The sequence below is a fragment of the Mesoplodon bidens genome (assembly GCF_964165515.1).
Source record: "Mesoplodon bidens genome assembly, chromosome: 10".
Taxonomy (NCBI): domain Eukaryota; kingdom Metazoa; phylum Chordata; class Mammalia; order Artiodactyla; family Ziphiidae; genus Mesoplodon; species Mesoplodon bidens.
In genome coordinates, this window is record NC_138172.1 from 31,058,150 (window position 1) to 31,083,404 (window position 25,255).

General features: G+C 39.7%; 1 protein-coding gene across 6 annotated transcripts in view; it reads left to right on the forward strand.

Moving 5' to 3' along the window:
• The window catches only part of CFAP20DC (CFAP20 domain containing), a 281,035-nt gene extending 258,003 nt beyond the window's left edge, over positions 1-23,032 (forward strand). For all 6 annotated transcript variants that reach the window (XM_081247110.1, XM_081247103.1, XM_081247108.1 and 3 more), the window contains 2 exons: positions 10,154-10,248; positions 22,562-23,032. In XM_081247110.1, the coding sequence (XP_081103236.1) occupies positions 10,154-10,248; positions 22,562-22,674 (208 nt within the window). In that variant the 3' untranslated portion in view covers positions 22,675-23,032. The remainder of the gene's footprint in view (positions 1-10,153; positions 10,249-22,561) is intronic.
• The last annotated feature ends 2,223 nt before the right edge of the window (positions 23,033-25,255 follow it).

Genomic DNA, 25,255 nt, shown 5'->3' on the forward strand with positions numbered 1-25,255 from the left:
TGTGCTGTAGAGATAGGAAGGATCAGACTATGCAAAGCTTTAAGCCGATGCAGAATTTGGGATTTTGCCCTAAGGGCAAATTTTGAAAAGCTCACTCTGGATTCAAGGGAGTCCAGGTTGGCTGGGAGAAAAACAAGGGAGAGATTCTAAAAGCATAGATTAGAATGGTGGCAGATGGGTATGGAGCAATGTCAGCATATTCAAGAGCTAAGACTGGGACCTGGTAATGGATCCTAAATATTTCTAACACATCTTCACATAGAGAAACAACCAAGACCTCAGGTTCTTCATGTGCTAAACCAAACTCCTATAACATCTCCCTAATTTCCCAGTTCATTCATTGGTACCAGTACTGTTTTATTCGCAGAACCCAGACTTTAAGCTTCCTCATTCTATCTTCAGACTGACTTTTACCATGTGACAGGAAATGTGGTCACCAGTGGCATCTGAGTTTCACTTCTTTTGGCTTCCATCTTCATTGTGGGACTATCTCTCTTTTTCAGATCCAGTTTCAGAAGTTGTAGGGAGGCACAATGATTGGCCCAGATTATGTCAGTTGTCTACCCATGGGCCAGTCAGCTGAGGCTCTGGGCTCATGTAGGAACATGATCATTCCCAGAGTCGTGTGGTCAGAGGGAGCTGTTCCAAGGAGAAGGGAGAGGAAGGAGTTCTGGACAGACAGTTCCTTACCTCTCTCCTACTGCATCTTGGAGAGAGATTAGAATTGTTCTTTCAAAGCCCCAAGGGGTAACAGTAGGAGAAACAGGTGAAAATGCAAAGGAAATTTTTCTCCTCAACATGAGGAAAAACTTTCTAATAGTCAAAGCTATTGGAAGATGAAATATGGTCTTTGAAAGTAGTAAGTACACAGTCACTGATGGTAATCAAGTATACACTAGGTAAACACTTGTTGGGAGTGTTGGAGAAGGCCTTCAGAACCAGAACACTGAGAATCTGGTTAGAGAGCTCCTGCAGGAAACAAACCAAAAGTAAACAGTAACATCTTAATACTTGCTCCAGTCCATACTAAGACACATGCAAAAGAGTTCCCAACATACTGTTTGTGTTTCCAACTTATTGCTTGAGTTTCCTCCTTCAAATGAGAGACGAATCCTATGAAGAAAAACTATTGAGAGCTCTTATGTTTAAATTTCAAACAAATAGAAACATATATTTTCTTAGTTTTTCATCCTAGTAAACATATTTCTGAACCAGCATGCTGTTTTCTGAGGCAGAAAATTAAAAATTTTCTGTATTGGCTATAAAGAGGCAAGTGTGTGTCCCCAGGTTGACCCCAAATTGTGTGTGTACCAAGCACATGATGAGAAGACAATAGCATGTTCCTAGCAGGTAGAGAAAGAGTAAGATAGAGGCAAAATGCAAAAGTGGGTTGCAACAGCAGCATTATTTATTGTCATGGAAACTTTCAACTCTGAGTGGCGCTCAGTATTCTGGACTAACAAAGAGACTCAACAGTCATACATTCAGTAAATATTGAGGAAGTGCGTATTCTGTGCCAGGCACTCTGCTAGGTGCTGGGTAGAGTCAAGTGGGGGAGACTTCATTCACTGAACAATCAAACAAATGAGGATGTAATTATGAACTCAAATAAGAACTCTTAAAGAGAAGATCACAGTTGCTCTATTAGAAGAAGTAACAAAGGAACTCAGCTAGATTAGAGAGCGAGCATCCAGGAGGACTTCTCAAGAGTGTGATGCTTGAGCCAAAATGTGAAAGTTGGATATGATTTTACCAGGATAAGGGGTGGGGGAGGTAGGAGCAGGGGAGGAGAACATGGTCTAGACAAGGGGACACAGCCTGGGCAAAAGTCCTACGATGGCAGTGAGCATGACATATTTCCAGGAATCAAGAGAAGCCCAGTATGGCTGGAGCACAGTGAGTGAGAGGGAGAACTGTGCAAGACGAAGTTGGAAAAACACATAGAGACGAGGCTATCCAGAGCCTCAAAGGCCAAGGTAAAAATTCTGGTCTTTCTCCCAAATACAATAGCTTCCCAATGATATTGAAGGGTTTGAAAAAGAGGTTGACATAATCAGACTAGCATTTTGGCCATAGTGTGAAGAACAGAGAAGTGAAGCCAGAATGAATGACTCTAAGGGGATCAATTCAGAGCTTTTACTGCAGATAACAGGAGGCAAGGTAGTTGCTTGGACTTTGGTGGTGGATGTAGAGATGGTAAGAAAGGTAAATTCATAAGGCATTTCGGAGGAAAATTGACAGGAATTTTCATAAGAGCCTTGAGAATGTTCCACTTCACAGTTCCTTCCTCTAAGACAGGGGTCATTCACCTACAGCCTATGGGCCAAATCCTGCCCATTGCAGATTTTTTTTTCTTTTGTAAATAGACTTTATTGGAACACAGCCACGCCACTTGTTTACTTATCATTTATGTCTGCTTTCACACTACATCAGCAGAGCTCAATAGTTGCAGCAGAGACCTATGGCTTGTAAAGCCTAACATATTTACTGTCTGGTCCTTTACAAAGAACCGTGGGTTTTACACTACAAAAACACCTCCATGATATTCCAAGATGCAGAAGTTCTTAATTCAGGGTCCAGAAGTCCATGAATGGGCTTCAGATGATCTCTGACCTCCTAAAATTGAAAGAAAATTTGGTATTTTTGGTCATTTTTCTGGGAAAACAGTTTTCACCAGGTTTTAAAAAGAATCTATGAATTCCCCCCAAAGTGAGCTATTTCCCAGTCCTCTCCCCAGTCTGTTCCCTGGCCGAAGAAGATGTTTAAAACCCAGACTGCTTTCAGTGAATAAGAAATTTACACTGGTACCAAATGATAAATATCAATAAGTACTGTATAGAAATTGCTGCAAGTTGCTAAATTCCTAATAGAAGATCTCCTGTATAAGTATTTCACACTGGGCTAGCTCCTCTAACCCAGCCCTTATGATAGCAGGTAGCTCAGTGCTGTAAATGAGAGCTATGTAATAATTGTTGTCATGTTTTAGATTTCTCAAATAATTACTCACCCAAATAAATATTTAAATGTATACAAGATTGTAGGCAGTTTCCTTACAAGGGAATTCCTTTAGGGAACACACAAATAAGCTGATCAGCCCACAGCAGCCCATGTTGTTTTCTGTTAGCTAGAATGCTTCTTCCATCTGACTATGAGCTCTCTGATTCCCCAGGATCTGACACACAGCAGTTCAGTAAATGATTACTGTATATGTAGACAGATGATCAAGCTAACTGTTGCTCTCATATCATGCATGTATTTGTATATATGTGTGTATGTGTGTGTACATATATGATGTATTTATAGGAAGCACGTTAATGAAATAAATGTGTGTAAAATTCTCTTGTAAACAAAAAATTCTCTTGTTTTTAAATGAAGGAACTGAAACCATAATCTATCTTAAGTGGGGACATTATCCTCAGTTGTAAAAATATCTGAGTCAGCTCTGATTCAGTTAAAGCTCACTGCCTCCCTTCAAAACTCTAACATGCAAGTTGAATGGAAGGAGCATGGTATTTGCGGGGGGCAGGATTTTAATGTTAGATGAATTTGTCCACTGTGAGGATTCACAAGATGGTATTTATCTTTCATCTACATTATATTTTTTATGTGGTATTTGAAGTGAACCCATTGTCTTGACTCTTAAGTAAAACACACCTTCTGGTGACAGAGCTCAGCATGTATAAGTGTGCCTGCAAGTCCTTTCTCTTCAGTTTCAAGAGGAGAGGCAGGGGTGGGAGGCCTGCCTGGGTCCACGAGAGAAAGGAGGAGGAAGCAGCCCCTGAGCATGCTCGGAGAGCAAGCCTGACTGAAAAGGATGCTTCTCCACCAGAGGAGCTGGAGGTTTTCATTACAGGTAGAGAGAAAAGGATTATAGTCAGAGCTGAGGAAACCAAACAAAATAAAGTATCAAGGGCAAACAACAGGGCAAATATGGAAATGGGAGAACCAAGAGCAAGAGCAGGTTCCAGAGCACAGGCAGCTGGGGTGAGAAGCAGGGCAAGGAAGTGGCTCACAACTGAGCTAGGGCTCGACAGGTGTGAATGAGCCTCATCTGGCACTCCCCCATCCCTAGGTGTTTGCGGCCTGGGAAGGCATGGGGGTCAAAACATGGCTTAGCATTAAATATCACATATAAAAATGTAAACATGTAAGATACAGATGCTAGACTACACATTTCTGGCTTATTAACAAGTCACAAAAAGAAAACAGATTGCTCTTGAAAAAATGAAATTATTAAATATATATGGAGTAAAATAAAAACAAAACAAACAAGAGACAGAGGAATGTTATATGATATCACTTATATGTGGAATCTAAAAAATAGTACAAATGAATCTATATACAAAACAGAAATAGACTCACAGACACAGAAAACAAACTTACCAAAGGGGAGAGGTAAGGGGAGAGGGATAAATTAGGAGTGTATGTATACAACCTACTATACATAAAATAGATAAACAATAAGGTCTTCCTATATACCTCAGGGAACTGTATATTCAGTATCTTGTAATAACCTATAAAGGAAAACAATCTGAAAAAAAATATATATATATATATTATATATATAACTGAATCACTCTGCTGTACACCTGAAACTAACACAATATTATAAATCAAATATATTTCAATAAAAATAAAATAAATTTTAAAAATACTTAAAACAAAAACAATGTCACCAGAGTGGGAAAATGGTATAACCTGAAGTGTCTCAAGGTGTGGTGTGGTCTATGGACTCATAATCCCAAAAGATGGAACAGTTTCAGATGCAAAAAGGTGGGCAGTCTACATATTCTACCCTCCTCTCAGGAGATTCACAGTCTGTTAAAGGCTCTCAAAGGTCCTGCAAGAAAACCTACTGGTTGACTTTGTTTAGCCAAATATTTTCCATATTTTATAGTTAACATGGAAACTCTTTATTTCAAAATATACTTTGTTAATGCTTATTAATAAAAAGCCAAACAAATGAGTTGTTTTGATTAAAGTTTCTTAATTGAATAAAATATTCTAAATCTTAACATCACTTGTCAAGAGAATTCTGCAGTCATTTTTTTTTATCTTTATTGGAGTATAATTGCTTTACAATGTTTATTAGTTTCTGCTGTACAACAAAGTGAATCAGCTATATGTATACATATATCCCCATATCCCCTCCCTCTTGAGCCTCTCTCCCACCCTCCCCATCCCACCCCTCTAGGTCATCACAAAGCACCGAGCTGATCTCCCTGTGCTATGCAGCAGCTTCCCACTAGCCGTCCATTTTACATTTGGTAGTGCATATATGTCAGTGCTACTCTCTCACTTCGTCCCAGCTTCCCCTTCCCTGCCCCGTGTCCTCAAGTCCGTTCTCTACATCTGCATCTTTATTCCTGCCCTGCCATTAGGTTCATCAGTACTGGTTTTTTTAGACAATGGAATATTACTCAGCCATAAAAAAGAACGAAATTGAGTTATTTGTAATGAAGTGGATGGACCTAGAGTCTGTCATACAGAGTGAAGTAAGTCAGAAAGAGAAAAACAAATACCGTATGCTAACACACATATATGGAATCTGTAGTCATTTTTACAAGATAAAATTAGATGCACCTTACACCACAATAAACTCACAACATATACCAGAATAAACTCCAAATGGATCAGAAATCTAAATGTGAAAAATGAAACCATGCAAGTAACTGGAAGAAAAAAAGGGTGAATTTCTATAGAACCTGGTTGTAGGGAGGAACTTCCTAACTCTGATTTGAAATACAAAGGCAAGGACTTCCCTGGTGGCGCAGTGGTTAAGAATCCACCTGCCAATGCAGGGGACACAGGTTCAATCCCTGGTCCGGGAAGATTCCACGTGTCACAGAGTAGCTAAGCCCATGTGCCACAACTACTGAGCCTGTGCTCTAGAGCCCGCGAGCCACAACTGCTGAGCCTGCGTGCCACAACTGCTGAAGCCCGCACACCTAGAGCCTGTGCTCAGCAACAGGAAAAGCCACCACAATGAGAAGCCTGCACAACACACTGAAGAGTAGCCCCTGCTCGCCGCAACTGGAGAAAAGCCTGCACACAGCAACAAAGACCCGAAAGTAAATAGGTAAATAAATTTATTTAAAAATATAAATAAATACAGAGGCAATAAAAGAAGATTCATGCTTATGACTACAGAAAAATTAAAAACCTGTTGCATGGCAAAAAATATCATAAGCAAACACAGATGACAAAATGAGAGAAAGAGACAAAAAAAAAAAAGACCTGATGGAAGAAGAGCAAAAGACATGAACAGGGCTTCCCTGGTGGCGCAGTGGTTGAGAGTCCACCTGCCTATGCAGGGGACACGGGTTCATGCCCTGGTCCGGGAGGATCCCACATGCCACGGAGCGGCTGGGCCCGTGAGCCATGGCCGCTGAGCCTGCGCGTCTGGAGCCTGTGCTCTGCAGCGGGGGAGGCCACAACAGTCAGAGGCCCGCATACCGCAAAAAAAAAAAAAAAAAGACATGAACAGACAGAAAAAATATATATAGATATAAAATACACACATGCATACACATATATACACATATATATTAAATAGCCTTAAACATATGAAGAGTCAACTCTACTCATAATGTTCATAATGAGAACAAATGCAAAAAAATGGAAATCAAAACTACTTTAAGTTATTAGTTACTATCTCTCGGATTGGAAAGCATTAAAAACTTGACAGCATAATATTGTGACATGTCTGTAGACAAACCAGCACTCTCAGACATTGCTGGTGGGAATGCTGATGGGTACAACCCTTGTGAAAATAATTTGTCAATATCTAACAAAACCAAGTGTGCATTTACCTTTTATTCCAGGAATCCCATTTCCAAGAATTTATCTTGAAGGTATATCTCCACATATACAAAAATAGATATGCCCGAAGTTATTCACTGTAGCATTAATTGCAATAATCACAAAATATTTAAAACTTGCCCAAACATAGGACAGTGGTGAAATAAATGTATGCCACACTGTGGAGTACTATGCAGCTGTAAAAAAAAAAAAAGAATAAGGAAGCTCTCTATGAACTGGTATGAGTGATTTCCTGGATATATTTTAAGTTGAAAAAACAAAAGTGCAAAAGAGTAATTATAGTATACTACCTTTTACACTAGAAAGAAGAGGAATGAAAAAATAGACGTGTATCTGCTGAATTTTTGCAAAAAGAAACAAGAGACACAAGAACTAATGAAATTGATTACCTCTGGAGGAGTGGGTGGGGATGGTGTTGAAATGATGAGGGGGTGGAAACAGACTGGAAGGGATGAAGGAAATCTGACTTTTACTGAATATGCTTTTCTGTAAAAGTTTGACTTTTGAACTGTTAATATTTTACCTTCTCAAAACAACAAAAGTAATAAAAATCAAGAATGGGGAGAAAAACTTAATGCAAACAGAAGCAAATTACGCTAACTATATTTCAACTTAAGAATATAAGCTCACTGAAGAGGTAGGAAAATGAACTAGCCTAAGTAAATTTTGAACATGGTATTTTAACTAATGAAAAAAAGAACCATAAACAGAGAATCCTAGAGAGTAGGTTTGGGGTGTTTTATTGGTTGTTTTGTTTTGTTTGGTTAGTTTTGTTTGAAACTACTTTTGGCGTGTTCTGTACTTCAGAAAGTAAGTAAATATACTGAGGCTAATGGGAGCCAGGTTCCTCAGGGTCAGAAAGGAAAAAGGAAAGATGAAAATGACTCTGTGGTATTATATTAGTATTAGAGGAAGCAATATGACCTCATGGTTATAGACCAGGGGCCGACAAACATTTCTGTAAAAGGCCAGATCACAAATATTTAACTCTGTCATCATAGCACAAAAGCTGTCATACACAATACGTAAAAAGGTGAATGTGGCTGTATTCCAATAAAACTTTATTTGTGGACACTGAAATGTGAATTATATATAACTTTCATGTGTCATGAAACATTGCTATTTTAATTGTTTTCAACCATTAAAATATATAAAAACTATTTTTGGTTTGCAGGCCTTACAAAAACAGGCAGTGGGCCAGACTTGGCCCATGGCCATAGTTTACCAACCCTTGATAGAGAGATGATGATAGATAGATGATGGAAAGATAGATAGATAGCAGATGTGATAAAATGTTTAAATTGGAGAATCTAGGTGAAGGATATATAGGAGTTCTTTGTACTCTTGAAACTTTTCTATAAATCTGAAATTACTTTAAAACAAACAAAAATCACAAAAAGAAAAACTCTGTACTTCCCATAGCTACTGCTGACAAGAAAAACATTAACCAAATCATTGGCCTAAGAAGTAATGTCCTGCCTTTTATAACATCTGCTTTTTCCTGCATGTCCATGGACCACGGTAGAAGCTACTACTGCCATCGTGTGGAGTTTCTAATTTGTCGCTGGGGTGTCATCATATGATAACATTATTTTTCTCCTGTTCATCTTTGCTCTCCATGTCTCTTGCCGAGTAATGAAGCCACTGGGCTAGTAATTTGTATGTGACCTTGTAATTTTCTATAATGTAGGAATTTTTTGGTCTGCTATAATTAAATGGACTAAGTAAAAGGTGCTTATCAGAAAATGCCCCATTAGCTTGGAAGTCTGTGACAAATCATTTCTGATGTCCTTAGTGTGTTATTATGAAATTCAATTACACAGCAAGCTCACCTTGCTTATTTCACAAGCCATAATCTGGTGATAGCTAAGGTGAGCAGTGAGTGAAAGTATCTTAAAATAATACAAATAGGAATTGGATAATTTTTACATTAAGATCCTTTTTATACAAGAAGAGTAAATGGCTTGCAAAGAAAACTTCTATTGTATAGACTTGAAATCATTCTACAATCCTTGGCTGGTTTAATTCCAGCAGAATCCAATTCCTACCTTGGTTTATCATTGTGGGTACAGCCATACTATGATCTTCACTGATAATGAAGATGATAGTGGTCATAGCTGAAATTTTTTGACAGCAGCTCTGTACCCAGATCTATACCAAACATTTTTCATCCATTTTTTTCATTTCATCTTAATGACAAAACTCTGGAGTAATGATTATTATCTCCTTTTTATACATAAGGCTTAGTGATGTTATAAGTGACTTGGCTAAGTTCTCACATTTTGGAAACATGGTGCCAGGATTGGCCTGGAGAGCCAGTGCTCTTAGTTACTGGTCGGGACTGTCTCCCATTGTAGATAAAGAGAGCAGGAAATGCAGAAATTTAGAAAGAAAGTTTTTGGTCATGAGGACATGTTCTGTTGAGAAGAATAAGGTCAATGACACAGGCTGCTGATATCAATGCAAGGAATATAATTCACTTTGGAAAATCCTTCACATTCCCCTTCCTGCTCTGTTCCCGTGAAGAAGCTCAATAGCAAGTTTACAGATGAGAAAGGGTTGAAGTAGAACACACAGTGACTCATGCCTTCAGGATGTCACTGACTTATATCACACCCACCCAGGTATCTGCTAGAGGGAGCAGAGAGACAGGAAAAGAATGGAAAGAAGGAAAGTAAAGAGACTGGGAATGAGGTTGGAAGTTGGAGGCAGAGGGACGGAGAATGTAGGAGGTGCTTTCTGAAGTGGCTTTGCCCCCATTCATACAGGGAGAACTGAAGTATTGAGCCACTCAAGGGCCCAAAGGCCTTCACTCTCCCTTCTTTTGTCCTCCCCTGCCCTAAAGCCCCAAGTGAATGCATACCAGCTCCCACCATCATGGCTGGTCCATGACAGCTCCAAGACTAACTTCTCTTTTGAATCACCAAATGGACTCTTGTCATCCATGACATGTAACTTTGTCAGGCTTTCTTATCCAAAGGTCCTAAGGAGCTTTGTCTCTGCTGCATTTCTTCTTAGTTGTTGAAATAATTTTCTTAGGTGATAGGAGCTATGCTATAGTTGACGATCAACAGTAATAAACTTTTGAGAGGAACAGTCATCATCATTTAGTTGGTGTATTTATTGAACAGCTAGTTAGTTAAGTAATTGACTATGTATTTACAGATTTATAAAACTGAATATTAATTTCTGGACATCTTATTTTCTGAAATAAGAAGGGAAAAATGGTATTTTGTGGAAGCCCCAGGGAGTTAAAAATCCAGGAGAAAGGTAAAATCTATATATGGAATTACAAACATGTGGTTCATTTATTTTCTTCTTTTCTTTTTAGGGACTGGTTAAATATGCTGAGCCCACCGATTGTTCCTCCCAGTCAACAGCCAGCAGAACAGCATCAGGATTCTTCCGGAAGCTTGAGTGCTCAAGGTGGGAATATGAAAAACACCAAGCATAAAAAATAAAAATAATTAACTATATATAGAGAAAATCAGTCACTTTGAGATGCCACTGTTTTTTTTAAATGCTGATCACTTAGGCTCACACACCCCAAATGAGGTAATCTGTGCCTCATTTTATAGGATTATAGGTTCTTTGCAACTAAAAGGAATTTAAAAGAGAAATTGTCCTTGTTCTCCTGAAGGTTAATCCATGGGCAAAATATAGTTTAAGGCGTAAGAGCATGGCTTTGGTGTCAAATTGACCTTCATCTGAATTCCAACTCTAGCAATTCCTGCTGTGTGACTTTTATGAATTTCAGTTTTGTAAAAGAAGACTAATAATAGATGGTGCCCACCTGCAAGTTTTTCATGAAGATTCAGTGAGGTATACTGTATATGAAATACTTGGGATAGCACCTACCAAATACCAGTTGTTAGTATTATTATAAAGCAGACCCAATACTCCAGCATCACGGAGATCCATGTTTTCGTTAATACAGAGGTACAGCCGTTTCATTAAAGCAAAGGCTGGCACAGAGCTATGATGGGTAGTATTAGTAATAGAAAAATTAGAAGGAAGCAGGGATGAAAATTTGCCTGGCGTTCTCTTTGTTGACGAGAGCCACAAAGATGACCATTTAGTTTCTGGCTGTGAGCAGGGAACGTAACTGTCAGGAGTGTGTAGAGGAGGGACATAAAAGAATCTTCATCAGACACAGAGGGGTTGAGATGGGAAGGGTGGGGGGAACTCTAAAATGCATAGCTGGAGTGACAGACAACCTCAGAGTGGGACTCCCTGAGATAGCTTTCCGAGTTGGATTATAAAGATGGAAGCTCTATATCTATGGTTTTTAAAAAAAAGGAACTGAAACCAGTATAAATTACTCCAACAAAGGTGCCCAGGTTTTTTTTTTCCCTAATTGCCCCAGGGAGAAAGTGGAGCATCCCATTTTTCTTCAGGTATGGAGAGTTCAGAGTGAGAGCTCATATATCTGAGTTGTGCATTTCGGTTGCCCAAGGGATGGAGATGTCGCTGTGATTTACTATCTGAAATAGATGATGCCCCTCAAATTGAGACTCTTTTTAAGGGTGTACTTTTATAATTACTCATAACAGAAAAACAGAATCTTGCCTGTCAGGAGGAGTCCTTGCTGTGAGGGAACAAGTAATATTTTAAGTATCCTAAATAAGCCACAGGAGAGTGTGCTCTTGAAGCAAAGGCACCCAAGATCTATAGTGGTGATGAGTGGCTGAAAGTATGTCTTCAAGTTGCCATTGCAAAGTGATGTTTTGACAGCAGGGGCTCAATTATGTTGAAGGTAAACAGAACTTGTATGGAGGACAAATTAACAAATTAAATTCCAAGAATTGTAGAAATGTTCTGGCCAATGTTAACCAGATCTGGCACGCCTTCTCCCTGTCACCCTAGATTTCCATCTGGTATCCCTTTCCCTCTTCTGATAAACTTGGATAGTTTGTAGTTAATGAAAACCATCAAAAAGTAGTGTTTCCTATTTGCTTAATCTCTACATGTCATTGGCTTAGTTTTAGACAACGTAGCATACACTTACCAATATACTGAGCTAGTGTTTCCATCTGTTCTTACAAAGTGTTTGTCAAAGAAAAATAATAGGCTCAAGCATCCAGTGTATACCATCAGAAGGAGAAGGAAGGCACAGTTGTGGGTAGTCTGGGACTCTTCCTGGGTTTCTGTTGCACAATGCCATTAACTCAGCACCTAATATATGCCAGACACTGTGCTCAGTGGTTACATTTAGTCCTCACAAGTAAGTCAGACAGAGAAAGACAAGTATCATGATATCACTTATATGTGGAATCTAAAATATGATAGAAATGAACTTTTATACAAAACAGAAACAGACTCACAGACATAGAAAACAAATTTATGGCTACTTAAGGGGAAGGTTGGGGGGAGGGATAAATTAGGAGTTTGGGATTAGCAGATACACACTACTATATATAAAATAGATAAAACAACAAGGTCGTACTGTGTAGCACAGGGAACTGTATTCACTATCTTATAATAAACTATAACGGAAAGGAATACGAAAAAGAATATATATATACACATACACATAACTGAATCACTTTGCGGTACACCAGAAACTAACACATTGTAAATCATTATACTTCAATTTTTTAAAAAAAGAGAATGTAAAAAAGAGATTTAGCCCTCCCAGCAGCACCATGAGGAAGATACTAATTTTGTATATGCAGTTGTTATATTTTACAGCTGAAGAAACTGAGGCAGCAAGCTCTTGAATAATTTGCATAAAGTTAGTCATTGGCAGAGCTGGGATTTAAACCCAAGCAGCCTGGCCCCAGAGCCCAACCACTGTTTTTATTTTTTAATTTTTTTGGCTTTGAACCAAGTAAATAAATTACCTAATAAAAAAATACTATATATAAACCAGGAATTGAAAAATTACTTTTCTGTTGAGGGTTCCAGTCGACAGGAAAACAAATTAAAACATCTCAAGGGCTAAGTAGCTAAGTCCTTTCAGAAAAAAGAAAAGCAGACCTCTGGTCACCTGTTTCAGGCCTGGACCTGCATCCCCCCACCCCCAGGCTTGTCAGAAATGACTGGTGGCCACACTCCCTCCAGGGGGGTGAGTGGCTGAGGGGTGTAGTTGCCGTGTTGACCAGATCTAGGGCAAGGCCAAGGGAGTGAGGGGCTGAATGAAGGGCAAGATGACTAGAGTGCGGGACTGCCCAGCCTGGGTGGTCGCTGTGCCCACCTTCTCCAAGGCCTCTCGAGACGACCTTATCTGAGTAGGTCAGGCTCTCTCACCTCACCTAGTGACTTTTCGTCACAGCCTTCTCACAGTTTGTAACTCATGATTCGTTTACTTGTTTATTGCCTTTTTTCCTAGGTAGCCTAAGAGTTTTTAAAAGCAGAGACTGTCAGTTTGCTCACTCCTAGATCCCTAGTACCCTGAAATTTCTGGCATATATTAGATATGCTGGATTCTCATTAGAAGGAAGACAGGAAGGGAGAAAGGGAGGAAAAAGAGGGAGAGAAATATTCAGCTGGTCATTTCTTATAACAACCTTGGAAGAAAAACAACAGGGTAATTCATTGAAATCTGACTTTCAGTTTTTCCCCCAATTCCAATTTTTTGGTATATTAGGCATATTTGTAAAATTCAACAATGAAAGTATTGAACTTAGACCCATACACTTTAGCAATTAAAACAGTTATAGGTCACCTTATGCAGTGGCTCTTAAACTTTACTTATAGGCAATGAAAACTTTTCTGTCAAGTAAAATCTCATATGGAATCCCAATAAGTAAAGGAGTTAAAAGCAGAACTGCTCTGGGTGGAGTGGGAGTTATGGTCTCAGAACCCTGCCGTGGGGCCCTAATGAACCAGTTAAAAACAGTAATGTAGTTCATCACCCTCAATTTGACCTTGCCCAAGATCAAATGCTCAATCAGAGTTACGATTTGGATCCAGTCTTCCTCCCCATCAGTGCCTTTCTGAAGAACCATTGCACTGGGATGTGAAGGTGGTTTTGAAGGCTCGTTCACAGGGAAAGAGGCTCTTCCATCTTCAGACTTCTAGGATAAACATAATAATAGCTAATGTTTATTTCATCTTCCAGTGACCCAGGCCTACATGTGCACTTTAATTCTCAGAATAGCCTACTGAGACGTAGGTACTTTTATTACCCCCATTTTACACATGGACACTGGTACTTAGAGCAGGAAAGTGATACGATGAACCGCCACATCTCCATCAGAGGTGGAGAGGCCGAAATGTATCCATGCAGCTAGAGGCATAACTGCATTCTCACAGCAGGGAAAGATGGCCTAACCAATACGTAACTCTAGAAAACTTGCCCCAGCCCATACAGAAGTAAATGCATGCATTATACCTGGCCCTAGAGTCCCTTCTTTATTCAGTACAAATTTGTGTCACAGCCCCAGTTTCTACTAGGCCAGAATGTCTCAAGTGTGTGAATTCCATCTTGAAATGAACAGCCCGGCTCCCAGCAGAGCCAAGCAGCCAGCAGGAACAGCATTGTACTCTGCGCCATTCGACTGAATGGAGAAACGGGCAGCTCTCAGCTGGGCCATGATACATTTGCCAAATATCAATTACCGTGGGCACGGGTGCCCTTAACACTTAAGAAAAATGTGTTTTTCTGGAGACCGTGTGAAATGTAAAAATGGGAAGTTAAGATTTCGGAACTTACTCAAGAAAACTACCAAACTGACCTTTTGAAAATGAACCAGACTTTGCTCGAAGAATAGTTGTCAATTTGTTTTTGACATTTGTTCCTTTACAGCTATGACCCTTAAATTATTCATGCTTACCAGCTCCAAAATGGAATAATAATGCCTCTCTCTTCAGGCCTGTAAACCTTTTTTTGCAGGTTGCATGGATTTTGAGTGAGAAAGACACTCAGCAGGGCTTTTGGAGTTGCCAGAGTCTCATAAAAATAACATTCTCATACCTTTTGTACAGCAAAGCCACAGAAGATATTCCTTTATGAACATTAATCTCCCACGAGACATAAATAGGCAGCGGATGCTTATTTTATAGGTGTAATATCCAAATTACTATTAAAGAATTTATAGACATCTCATGACGCCTTATAGCTAACCAGAGAGAGGGGAACCTGGCCGCCTGTCCTGGGTCCAACAGAGGAATCCTTTCACAGTCCTGTTTCCCACCGTGCAATTATTTGACATTTACCTAATACCCTGAGTCTAAAAGCAGTCTTCCAAAATCTGTTTTATTAGTTATCGCACCAGACATTGTGCTTCAGCGAACAACCGTGGTACCCACAGTGCTTAACATTGAGCCTAGGACATTGTAAACGCTGCGTAAATATTTGATGGGTAGAACGAGTGAATCTTCTGCCCATGGGAAACAGGAGGATGATTTGGTCTACTTTTTGGATCTTCCCTGTATCTTGAAGATTTATTCAAAATGCAAAGGAGAACTTCCCCTAAAAAAGCAATATTGACGATCAAAGTAATAATAGAAGCCAGCATTAATAAAGCACATGCTGTGTGCCCAGCTCTGTGTCGAGTTTTCCTGTGCATTACCTCTCAGTGACTTCTCCTAACACTTATTGGCATAGGACTGTGCTGTGTCGCCACTGTACGGGTGAGGTTAGGGTCACAGCCTGGGTCACAGCCCCACTGCTTGTGGAGCAGAACACTGACCAAGGCCTGTCGCACTGGACTGTCCAGACCCTTGAGCCCCACACTGATAGAACCACAGAATTCCCATTTAGGTCAATAAGAACTACACAGCTGAAATGTCCAGTGCAGTGTTTTTAATTTAGGTAGTTTTCTTTCTTGAGCCTTTCTGGATAAAATAGTACTCTCTTTAGAATTCTCCTTAGACCCATAGAGCCCCCACCTCAACTCTCAGCTTGTGAACTGATTTGTTAGCATATTCAGGCATACCTTTGTGATATTGCACGTTCTGTTCCAGACCACCGCAATAAAACAAATATCGCAATAAAATGAGTCTGGTTTCCCAGGGCATATAAAAGTTGTATTTACACTACACTGTTGTCTATGAAGTGTCCAATAGCGTTACATCTTTTAAAAAATGCATACCTTAATTTAAAAATACTTTATTGCTAAAAAATGCATCATCTGAGGGCTTCCCTGGTGGCGCAGTGGTTGAGAGTCCGTCTGCCAATGCACGGGACATAGGTTCGTGCCCCGGTCCGGGAGGATCCCACGTTGCCGCGGAGCGGCTGGGCCCGTGAGCCATGGCCGCTGGGCCTGCGCGTCCGGAGCCTGTGCCCTGCAACGGGAGAGGCCACAGCAGTGAGAGGCCCACGTACCGCAAAAAAAAAAAAAAGCATCATCTGAGCCTTCAGCAGGTTGTCGTAGTAACATCAAAGATCACTGATCAAAGATCATCATAACAAATATAATAATACTGCAAAAGTTTGAAATATTTTGAGAATTACCAAAATGTGACAGAGACACAAAGTGAGCAAAAGCTGTTGGAAAAATGGTGCCGTTGGACTTGCTCAACGCAGGGTTGCCACAAACCTTCGATTTGTAAAAAGCACAATAAATCGAAGCGCAAAAAAACAAGTTATACCTGTATAACATCCTTGAATCCAGATTCCTTCCCCTGCCCCTGTGAGGCAAGTAGTTGCCTTTTGGTCTCTGATTAACCTTGGGGCAAGGAAGTATTTTCTTATGCAGCTTTCAGGGTCCGGGGGGTGTCTTCTCTGCATAGAAGAAGTGATTAAGAGGGGGGCAGTCAGCCCTCTCACTATATAAAGAAATGCCTTCTTTTCAGGCATACTGGAAGTGAACCCTCTAGTAGAGAAGTAAATACACTGATGGGTGTCTGAGGCTCTCTCCTATTCCAGAACCACCCCCCACCTACTTATTCCCCAAATGTACAACAGAGGGGCCTTGGCCCAGGGTGTGGTCCTAGATTCCATTGCTGGAATTGGGATACATTTCCTCCTGGCTGCAGCATTGCCACCTTGCCTGAAATCAGGCCCTGGAGATCTTATAGGCTTTGTAGGCTTCAGAGCTCAATAGTCTGACTAGGGACCTTCCTTCATGTGCAACAAAAAGCATTCAGAGTGGTAATTCACATATTTACAAGTGCACATATACGTCTTGTGAGGTATTCCCCAGCTTTGCTGCAATATAATTGACATATAACATTATGTTAATTTAAGGTGTACAACGTGATGATTTGATATACAAGCTCACATTTGAATCACATTTGTAAGTAGAGACTAGCTGGAAAGAATGAAATTGCAAGAATTCCTAACTAATCATCCAAATTCTTCAATGTGTCATTTTAAGTGGCATTTTCCAAGTAAAATATAGCCACGAGATTTTACAAAAGGAGTGATGTACTTATTTCTCAAATGAAACCTGAACTATAATCTTGGCATATCATTTGCCTTCCAAAAAACAATATAGCTTTCTAATAGACGAAAGTACCTTTTCATCCTTTTTATTCCATTATTGGTCATTTATCTTTCTCCCATTTGAGGGCACATATTTGCTGAGAAACAAATCTCAACAGTTCACTTTCTCCAGTTTTAGTGCAAGTTAATTTTGCCCTACTGTGATATAAGTTGGTAGAAGAGTTTGCAGGCACCTGGTGCTCAGCAGAATCTTATCTAAAATGTCATCTTTATTGATCTGAAGGCTGACTGTTCCCAGTGGTGATCCGTCACCATTGAATTGTTTAAACAATAGTGTATTAGTATGCACATAAAGATACAGTCAATCCGTTTTCAAGATCTATAAGAGAGAAAATGCATTAACTTGTAAAAAAAAAAAAAAAAAAAACTCCAGATGGCAGCGTCAGAAAATCGAAAATCAAGTACAGTGTCTTGATTCAGAGATTTTAAATCTGATAAACTGGTGCCACATCATTTATTTTCAAGCTTGAAGACTGAGCTTGTGCATATAGGTTTTCTATTATCTACAGTTAAAATGCGTTAAATATAGATAATTAAGCATTTATATTAATTGACTCAAAAGGTGAACTGGAGGAATTATCTGCTCACACTGATCTAACCAAGGGGAGGGCGGGTAATATTGCTGTGTTTGGTCTGACTCCGTTGGTTTTTCTTCTGTTATTGCCGTTAACCAGTTTCAAAGTGGATGAAGCTGAAAGTTTGTAAATAGATTATTATCTGAAAGGCAATTTTATTTCACTAGAAATGGCTTTATTATGTGAAGAAGAGTAAAAATGTAATTTGGACCCCTGTTCCGATGCTCTTAGTCTGGCAGCAGAGAATGGTTTTATTTGTTAATTTGTCCTTTTAGAGTTTCTGTAGCCAGTCTTTAAATAGAGCAATTTAGCATTTGGGAGAAAAACGAACTCTGCACTATCCAAGAATATAATTGAAAATTACCCCATACCCATGCACAATAATTACCTTTCAAAACATTTCCCATTGCTTGACATCACAGTGGTAATTGCTCAACAATATTATAATTTCATTACGTAGAGATTACAGTAGCAAAATGATGTAAGTTGGAGGCTTTGAAAATTACGTTATAATGAAAACAAAACCATCTGTGCAAGTTTAAAGCACTTATTTCAATATAAAGTTATACATAATATCACCCAATTTTTGTATGAATGTCATTGTTGGTAGAGTTCTAAAATTCACCCATTTAAAGCTTTAGTACTAAAAACAACAAAACCTGCCTTAGTCCCATGGTTATAATGCATGAAGTTCCAGTTCTCCAGCGATATGTATTGGAACGAATGCATTTCTATAGCAGTTACTGCTTCAGTTTGCATGCATTATGTAGCCAAACCTCTACTAATGAATTGGATCCACCTTGATCCCTTTGCAGTTGGATGATAAAGACCCATGGCCCATTACAACGGTTATTTTCATTTTGAAAGGCTCCTGACTAGTTGTAAAAATGTATTGAGTTTTCTAATTTAATAACACCAGCTTAAAATTTTATCTTATTGGAAAGTACAAGCACAGAATGCACTAAACAATTATATAGCATATAACTCTTATGTGCCAGAGGTCAGAATTTCCCCCAGTGTGTTGATGCAGTAAAAACAAGACATTGGATGGCAGGTCTTTGAGAAAATTTGACTTATAATTATTTACCTCAGTAATACGTGGTTTTAATATCACACCTGATGGAAAAAATTAGTGTTACTTTTTTGAAAAATACATGATTTTTGATATAAGAACTTTTTATTTAAAGATGAATTAATTATAATATCCTGTATAAAATTAGTAGGGGGCTTTGTGCTTCATTCAAACCTTTTTTTTAGTAGTAAAAAATCAAACAGATATAGTTTTGGGGTAGTGAGTGAGGTATAAATGAACATATCCCTGTTGTGTCTAACTCAGATATCTTACGTTTTCCATAATGATTATAACATTTGCTGAGTACTCACTGTGTGTGTGCTGAGTGTTATCTTATTGTTATTCTCATAGGTACTGTAACAGGTACTATTACTATCCTTACTTTACATATGAGGAAACTGAGGCTGAGTAGTGAATTTTCTCAATGTCCCACAGCTGTGAAATGGCAGAAATGGGATTTGGACACAGATCTATCTGACTTCATTGTCTAAATGTCATTCTGCCTGTCTCTGTGAAGTCTTTTCTTTATATTTAAGCTTTATCAGTGCTGTTCTGAGTTACTAAAAAAGCTGTAGCCTATAGTTAATGATTTATTATATTGTTATTATTCTTAATAGTAATAGTAGTGATTATTTATTGAACAACTACCATGTGCTCTGTGCTATGCATATTACCCAGTGTCCAACTTAGTCCACAAAGCCCTATGAAATAAGGTTATTCCCATTTTAAAAATGAGCAAACGAAGGTTCAGTGAGGTAAAATAATCTGTAACCAGCCTAAGGGCATGCAGGTGGTGAGCAGCGGCGCTCCCATCCATCCCCAGGTTTGTTGGATTCTAGAGCCCAGGGGTGCTCTTAGCCACTCCCAGTTTAACTCCTCATTAATCTTTAGTAGCTGTTTTTCTTTCGTGTGTGTATGTCACATGTACAACTAGGCTGTCTCATCCATAACCAGACTGCTCAGTCCCGTAGCAAGCACACAGTGGTTACTTATTGATCACCTGATTTTGTTCCGTTCTCTGAAGTAGCCCCAATATGAAAGTGTTGATGGATTGAATATCTGAAAGTAAAGGACATGCACACTCTCCTTTGATGTGCAGAAGTGACCCAGGGGATCATCTTCAATATGAAACAGCCACTTGAAAAGCATTCCCACCCTCTCCTACTTAGAGGAGGAGGGTGGAGGCAAGGCCCTAGAGACCACTCTTAAGGTAACAATAGAAAATAAAGGAAAGGCAGCCTGCCTTCTCTGAGTTCCTGTTCTTAATCAGAAACTGTGCAAGGTGCTCAGGTCAGCTACCACTATCATTGTGGCCGTTAGCTGTAAGTCCTGTCATATTTCAAGGATGCAAGAAGCCACTGCAGCCAAGAGTCACAAAAACTCATCAAAGGCACCATAGGGGTCATTGGATATGGCCCCCTGTCCTACACAGGGTTCATCTACAAAATCTCATACAAATGATTGCCCCAGTCCCTGCTTCACCCTCCCTAGAGTCCACGTTCCATTTCCTGGTCAGCTCCAGTGTCTAGAAAATTTTTCCTTGTGCTGAGCCAAAATCTGGCTCCTTGTAACTTTCACCCATTGATCCTGTTGCTTTCTCTTGGAACCCCACAGCATCTTAATTTCCCATTCACTTGCCACCCTTTATATACGTGAAGCCAGAAGGGCTGTTGTCACTTCCATCAAGCTTTCCCTTTTCTGGAGTTAATAAGCTCAGCTCCTTTGGGCCTGTTGAGCTAGTTGCCTCTGCCCCTCCCACAAGGACTGTCTCATCTTTGTCAGTGGTTTTGGAAATATGAAAAATCAAAGTTTTTTTGTTTCCAAAACTGATGTCTTTAAATGTAGGACACCTTTACAATTTTTTACTTTCCACATTTAAATCCCCATAATGTAATAGCTTCCAACTGAATGTTTTACACCAGTATTGTGTTAACAATAAGATCGAGCAGGTATGGTCAAAAGAACACTGAACTCGGCCTCTAACTCACCAAGTGACCTCAGATGAGCTCTTTAACTTTGCAGACCCTGTTTCCCTCATCCATAAAACAGGCACGATAATTCCTGCCTCTTTCACAGGATCATAACAGTCAAATGAGCTACTGCATGAGAAAGTGCTTTCTAAACCATCGGGGGTTCTACTATTTGAGATGTTACTAAGCAAGGCAGATTAAATCATTCTTCTGTTAAACCCCACTTTTTAAGGACTGCTGGCACTGCATGCAACTCACCAGAGAGTCCGCTGATTTCTTGTTTCCCCCAGATCACTGCAAACTCCTTGAAAACGGGGCCTCTCTCTTATATCTTCATATCCCCAACACCTGGCTTGGTGCCTGGGGCAGGGAAGGATCACGTTAAATGTTTTGGGGTGGTTAGAAGAAGGATGGGCAGAGGAATGGCTGTGGTACAGTTTCGAAACCCCACTCCACCATTTTGTCACCACTCCCTTGGCCTTAACTCCAGTTTGTCACTGTCCTGATGGTGTCCATGCACCAGCTTAATCTGGTTTTGGCTGGGTAAGGTGAGGTCCCACCACCACCACCACTACCACTGCCTTCCCTTCCTCTGGGCAGTGACGCTTAAGATCCCAGCTTTGTTTCACAATCATTGATTCACCCTTTCAAAAAGTACTCAGTATTTACTGAGCCTCTGTTCTGTGTCAGCCCTGCCCATGCCCACCATCCAAGCCCCTCCAGAACTGACCCTGGTGAGCTTGTAGCCCAAAGGTTTGGTTTTCTTTGGTCCTTAGTAGCCTGTGCTAAGGAAGAGAGACAAGTGTCTTAATCATCCCCTCCTCCCTGAGCCTGCTCTGGTCCTCTCCAGCTGAAGGAGGTCTTGCCCTCCCAGCCTCCAAGCCTATTACATGGATTTTGAGAAGTACTCAGAAGGCACTCGCTTGCTAGTGCTAGTGATGGCATCAAGTACATAAGTACTGAGCACAACACTGGGTACACACAAGGTGGTCAGGAAATATCTTAGTAAAGCTTTTTTTTTTTTTTCATTCCATGCCATTTGTTGAAAACCAACCAAACCTTGCTAACTTTGCTGATTACTTAGGCGGTAGGTGTTCTCTTCATCCAAACCATCTAAATAGCTGTCACAAGAAAAAAAAAATCAAGCCATGTTCATTTTCCCAGCAAATTTGACAGATCTTGATACCACTAATAAAATTACAGATCATCTGACATTGTTTTCCATTTGTGTTCTATGCTTTGAGTATCTTATTTCTAAACATTATTTTAATTCATGTTTATTTGGTAGTCTTTTTAGGTTGTATGAATGGGGATTGAGTTCTTTATTAATTCGCGCTGTTTGGCATTTGTGCAGCTCTGGCCCATGAAGAAGACTAGAGCTGTGATAATCAAATTTTGAATCCTGTTCAAATATCCCTAATCCTCATAACTCTTTAGTCCTTTGGCCCTCTTCCTTAATCCTTTCTCCTCCCTGCCAGTTCTCCACGCTCATTTTTCTTGTGCTTTATAGCGAATCTGGCCCCTGTGATCACTGTTTCTTCTCTGTCTTTCACTGCAAGTATAGAATTATCACATCTGCAGCGCTCCTCCATTCCAGCACTGACATCCTGCCCGCATAAGGACAGTCTCCCAGGAAAGATGATTCCTGCTTCCTTGCCCTTCTCTGTTGCAGTTTAAGAATTACAGGCCAGGCCAACAGCTAACATGACAGTGGTTCCCCTTCCCACAGGTGGAGAAGACCTGAGTGTGGAAGAGGACGAGGAAGTGCTGACTCTGCTGTATGACCCATGTCTGAACTGTTACTTTGATCCCCAGACTGGGAAATACTACGAGTTGGTGTAATGCCTCCTTCCAGGGCAAAGAAGGGCCGCCCCTGGCGGAGCAGGATAGCAGTTCTGACTGGCATCACAATGCATGTGTTGGCCAGGCCCATGGAATCAACAGTAACTAAGAGAAATGAAGTTAGTTTGTACATAGTGTTCAGTGTTAAGACTACCTACATTCTTTTTGTAGATGGGTGTGATTTTTTGGAACTGTGAAGGAATTAATACAGAAATAAGATTTTAGAACTTTGAATTGGTTCTTATTTGTTGGTTCTCATCCTACATATAATTTTGTTTATTTCATATAATTTTATGTAAATGAATTAAGAGTTATTAATGCAAATTTTTTGCAGTGTTAATCTGTAAGTGATGGCTTGATATACAGAAAATGTATTCTTGTTTGAAAGATATCTGGGTACCTTTTATTTTATTACCTATCTGTATTAAAAATAAAGTATGATGGTCAGAAGAATACCTTTTAAACTGCTTCTTTTTATTTACCCCACTTTCTTTACCAGAATATTCCTAGATGGTGTTTACCTTTCCTTAGATTATTAGAAAAAGGATTAACTGTGAAGTAGTCAGACTTTATGACCATATTTTATTGGTACCGACCTCGCTATTTCCATTTCATTATAGTTCATCCAGAGTTTGCCAAAGACCACAACATTGTTAATAACTTAAGCTGCTTAGTTAGCTCTGTGCTTTTTTTTTTTTTTTACCAATTATCTCTGAATTCTAATAATATGATCCAAATCTAGCTCCATGGATCCAAATTTAATAAGAAGTCACCCATTTGAATACCCCACATACCTCACTACTTCTGTGACTTGGACCTGGAGAAATGGAGGAAGCTTCCTTTGGTCTTTAAGAATATGTCACTGTAACTCTGCTTGCTGCATCACAAGGAAAAAAATCATGTGCTTCCTGATTCGAGTAGACCAGCCTTGAATTGTGTGCCAAGTATATAAATACTGAGCTTAAGGAAGTACTTTTTATATTAGCTGGCATGTTTTGTTACTTAATAAAGATTTTTTAATGAAGAAGAGTACCATTGGAAATGAAAAATTATTGGTGTACAGTTGGATTTAATGGCACTACTATAATTTCATTTAATGTTGCTTGATGGAGGAAATAAGAGCTCTTTTTTCAGGAGTAGATTTGGGCTCCTGTTCAAAGGATCATACATTATTTAGAACCGTGATGGTATTTGATAAGCTTTTAATCCTATTGTTCACAAAGAATACCTTTGTTATGAATATTTCTCCAAGATCTTCATACTTACAAAATGCGGAAAAAAACTGCAGCTTCAGAAAGCATGCAGAATGACAAAAAGAGTTGGTTATGACCTTGAAGATTGGAGTAGGACTTGGAAAGCCTTGTTCCTTCTTTAGTGAGTCTCAGGATCATCCACATAAATACGGGAGTCAACTAAATGTCTATACTAGTTAAGATGTGAAGTTACAAATATCAAAAACATCATGAGGTAAAAGTAATTAAGGATACAAGAGTGCCTCGTGAACCCCCAAACAGAATGCTGCAAGGCCTCTGAGTGGACTCAAGCTAGAACCTAGAAAACTCTGTTGAGATTCTTGAACTGCAAGCAACAGACACCCTTGATCCCAGAATTCAAAGAGTTGTTGAACAATCAGACCCCAGGAGGCACAGGAATCAGGCAGCTCCAGGGATCCTATAGGAGGAACTATCAGCTTCTCTCCACAATGGTCTCCAAAATGACGGTGCCACCTTTTTCTGCCTTGAGTCTCTGCTCAAGGAGCAAGAGGCTGGTAGGCTTGACTTCTCGGTTATCCCCAGGACTACATGGAATGGAAACAAGATAGTCCCTGAAGAAGAGGGTGCTGTTAACAAAATGGAGAGAGACACAAAGCAGGCAAAAGTGACAGATGTCTACCCTGGGCATCTAAAAATGTTGTCTCTGTGACTCACCTCTGATCCATTTTGCCCATCTCTCCTCTCTTCTCTCTCCCCAAAATTTTCTCAGCTATTCAGTCCACCCACTGGAACAGTTAGCCAACCACAGCCCATACATCCAACCACAGAGAAATATTAACTCTCAATTTCAATTCAAATATCCCAGACTTGGGATTCCAACTGGCCCACTTTGGTCCAGTGGCCATGAGAACCCACTTCTGTGGATGGTGGAGAAAGGCAGTTAAGGAATTTCTCATGAACCAAGCAGACACTCCAAAAATTTTCTACCACAAGGTCATATTTTACACTTTGTTTGTTTAAAAGGAGTAGCTTCAATTTCTGTTGAGATTTCTATAGAGAATTGAAAAATAGAAATAGATGTGCTTCACACTGCCAATTTTAAACCAAAATGGTACAGCCAGATTACTTGGAAATTCATTGACTGGGCTATATGGCTTCACTTATCAAATTTTGCTGCATATGAGAATCTCCTGGGAAGTTTATAAAAATACTTTCTATACCCAGGTTTCACCCCCAGAACGTTTGATTTGATCGGTCTTGGGTGCACCCTGGGCATTAGAAAATTTTAAAACCTCCCCTGGCAATTCAAATGTGTAGTCATGCTTGAGAACCACAGTTATGGATTAGATCCAATGTGATGAGAGGGC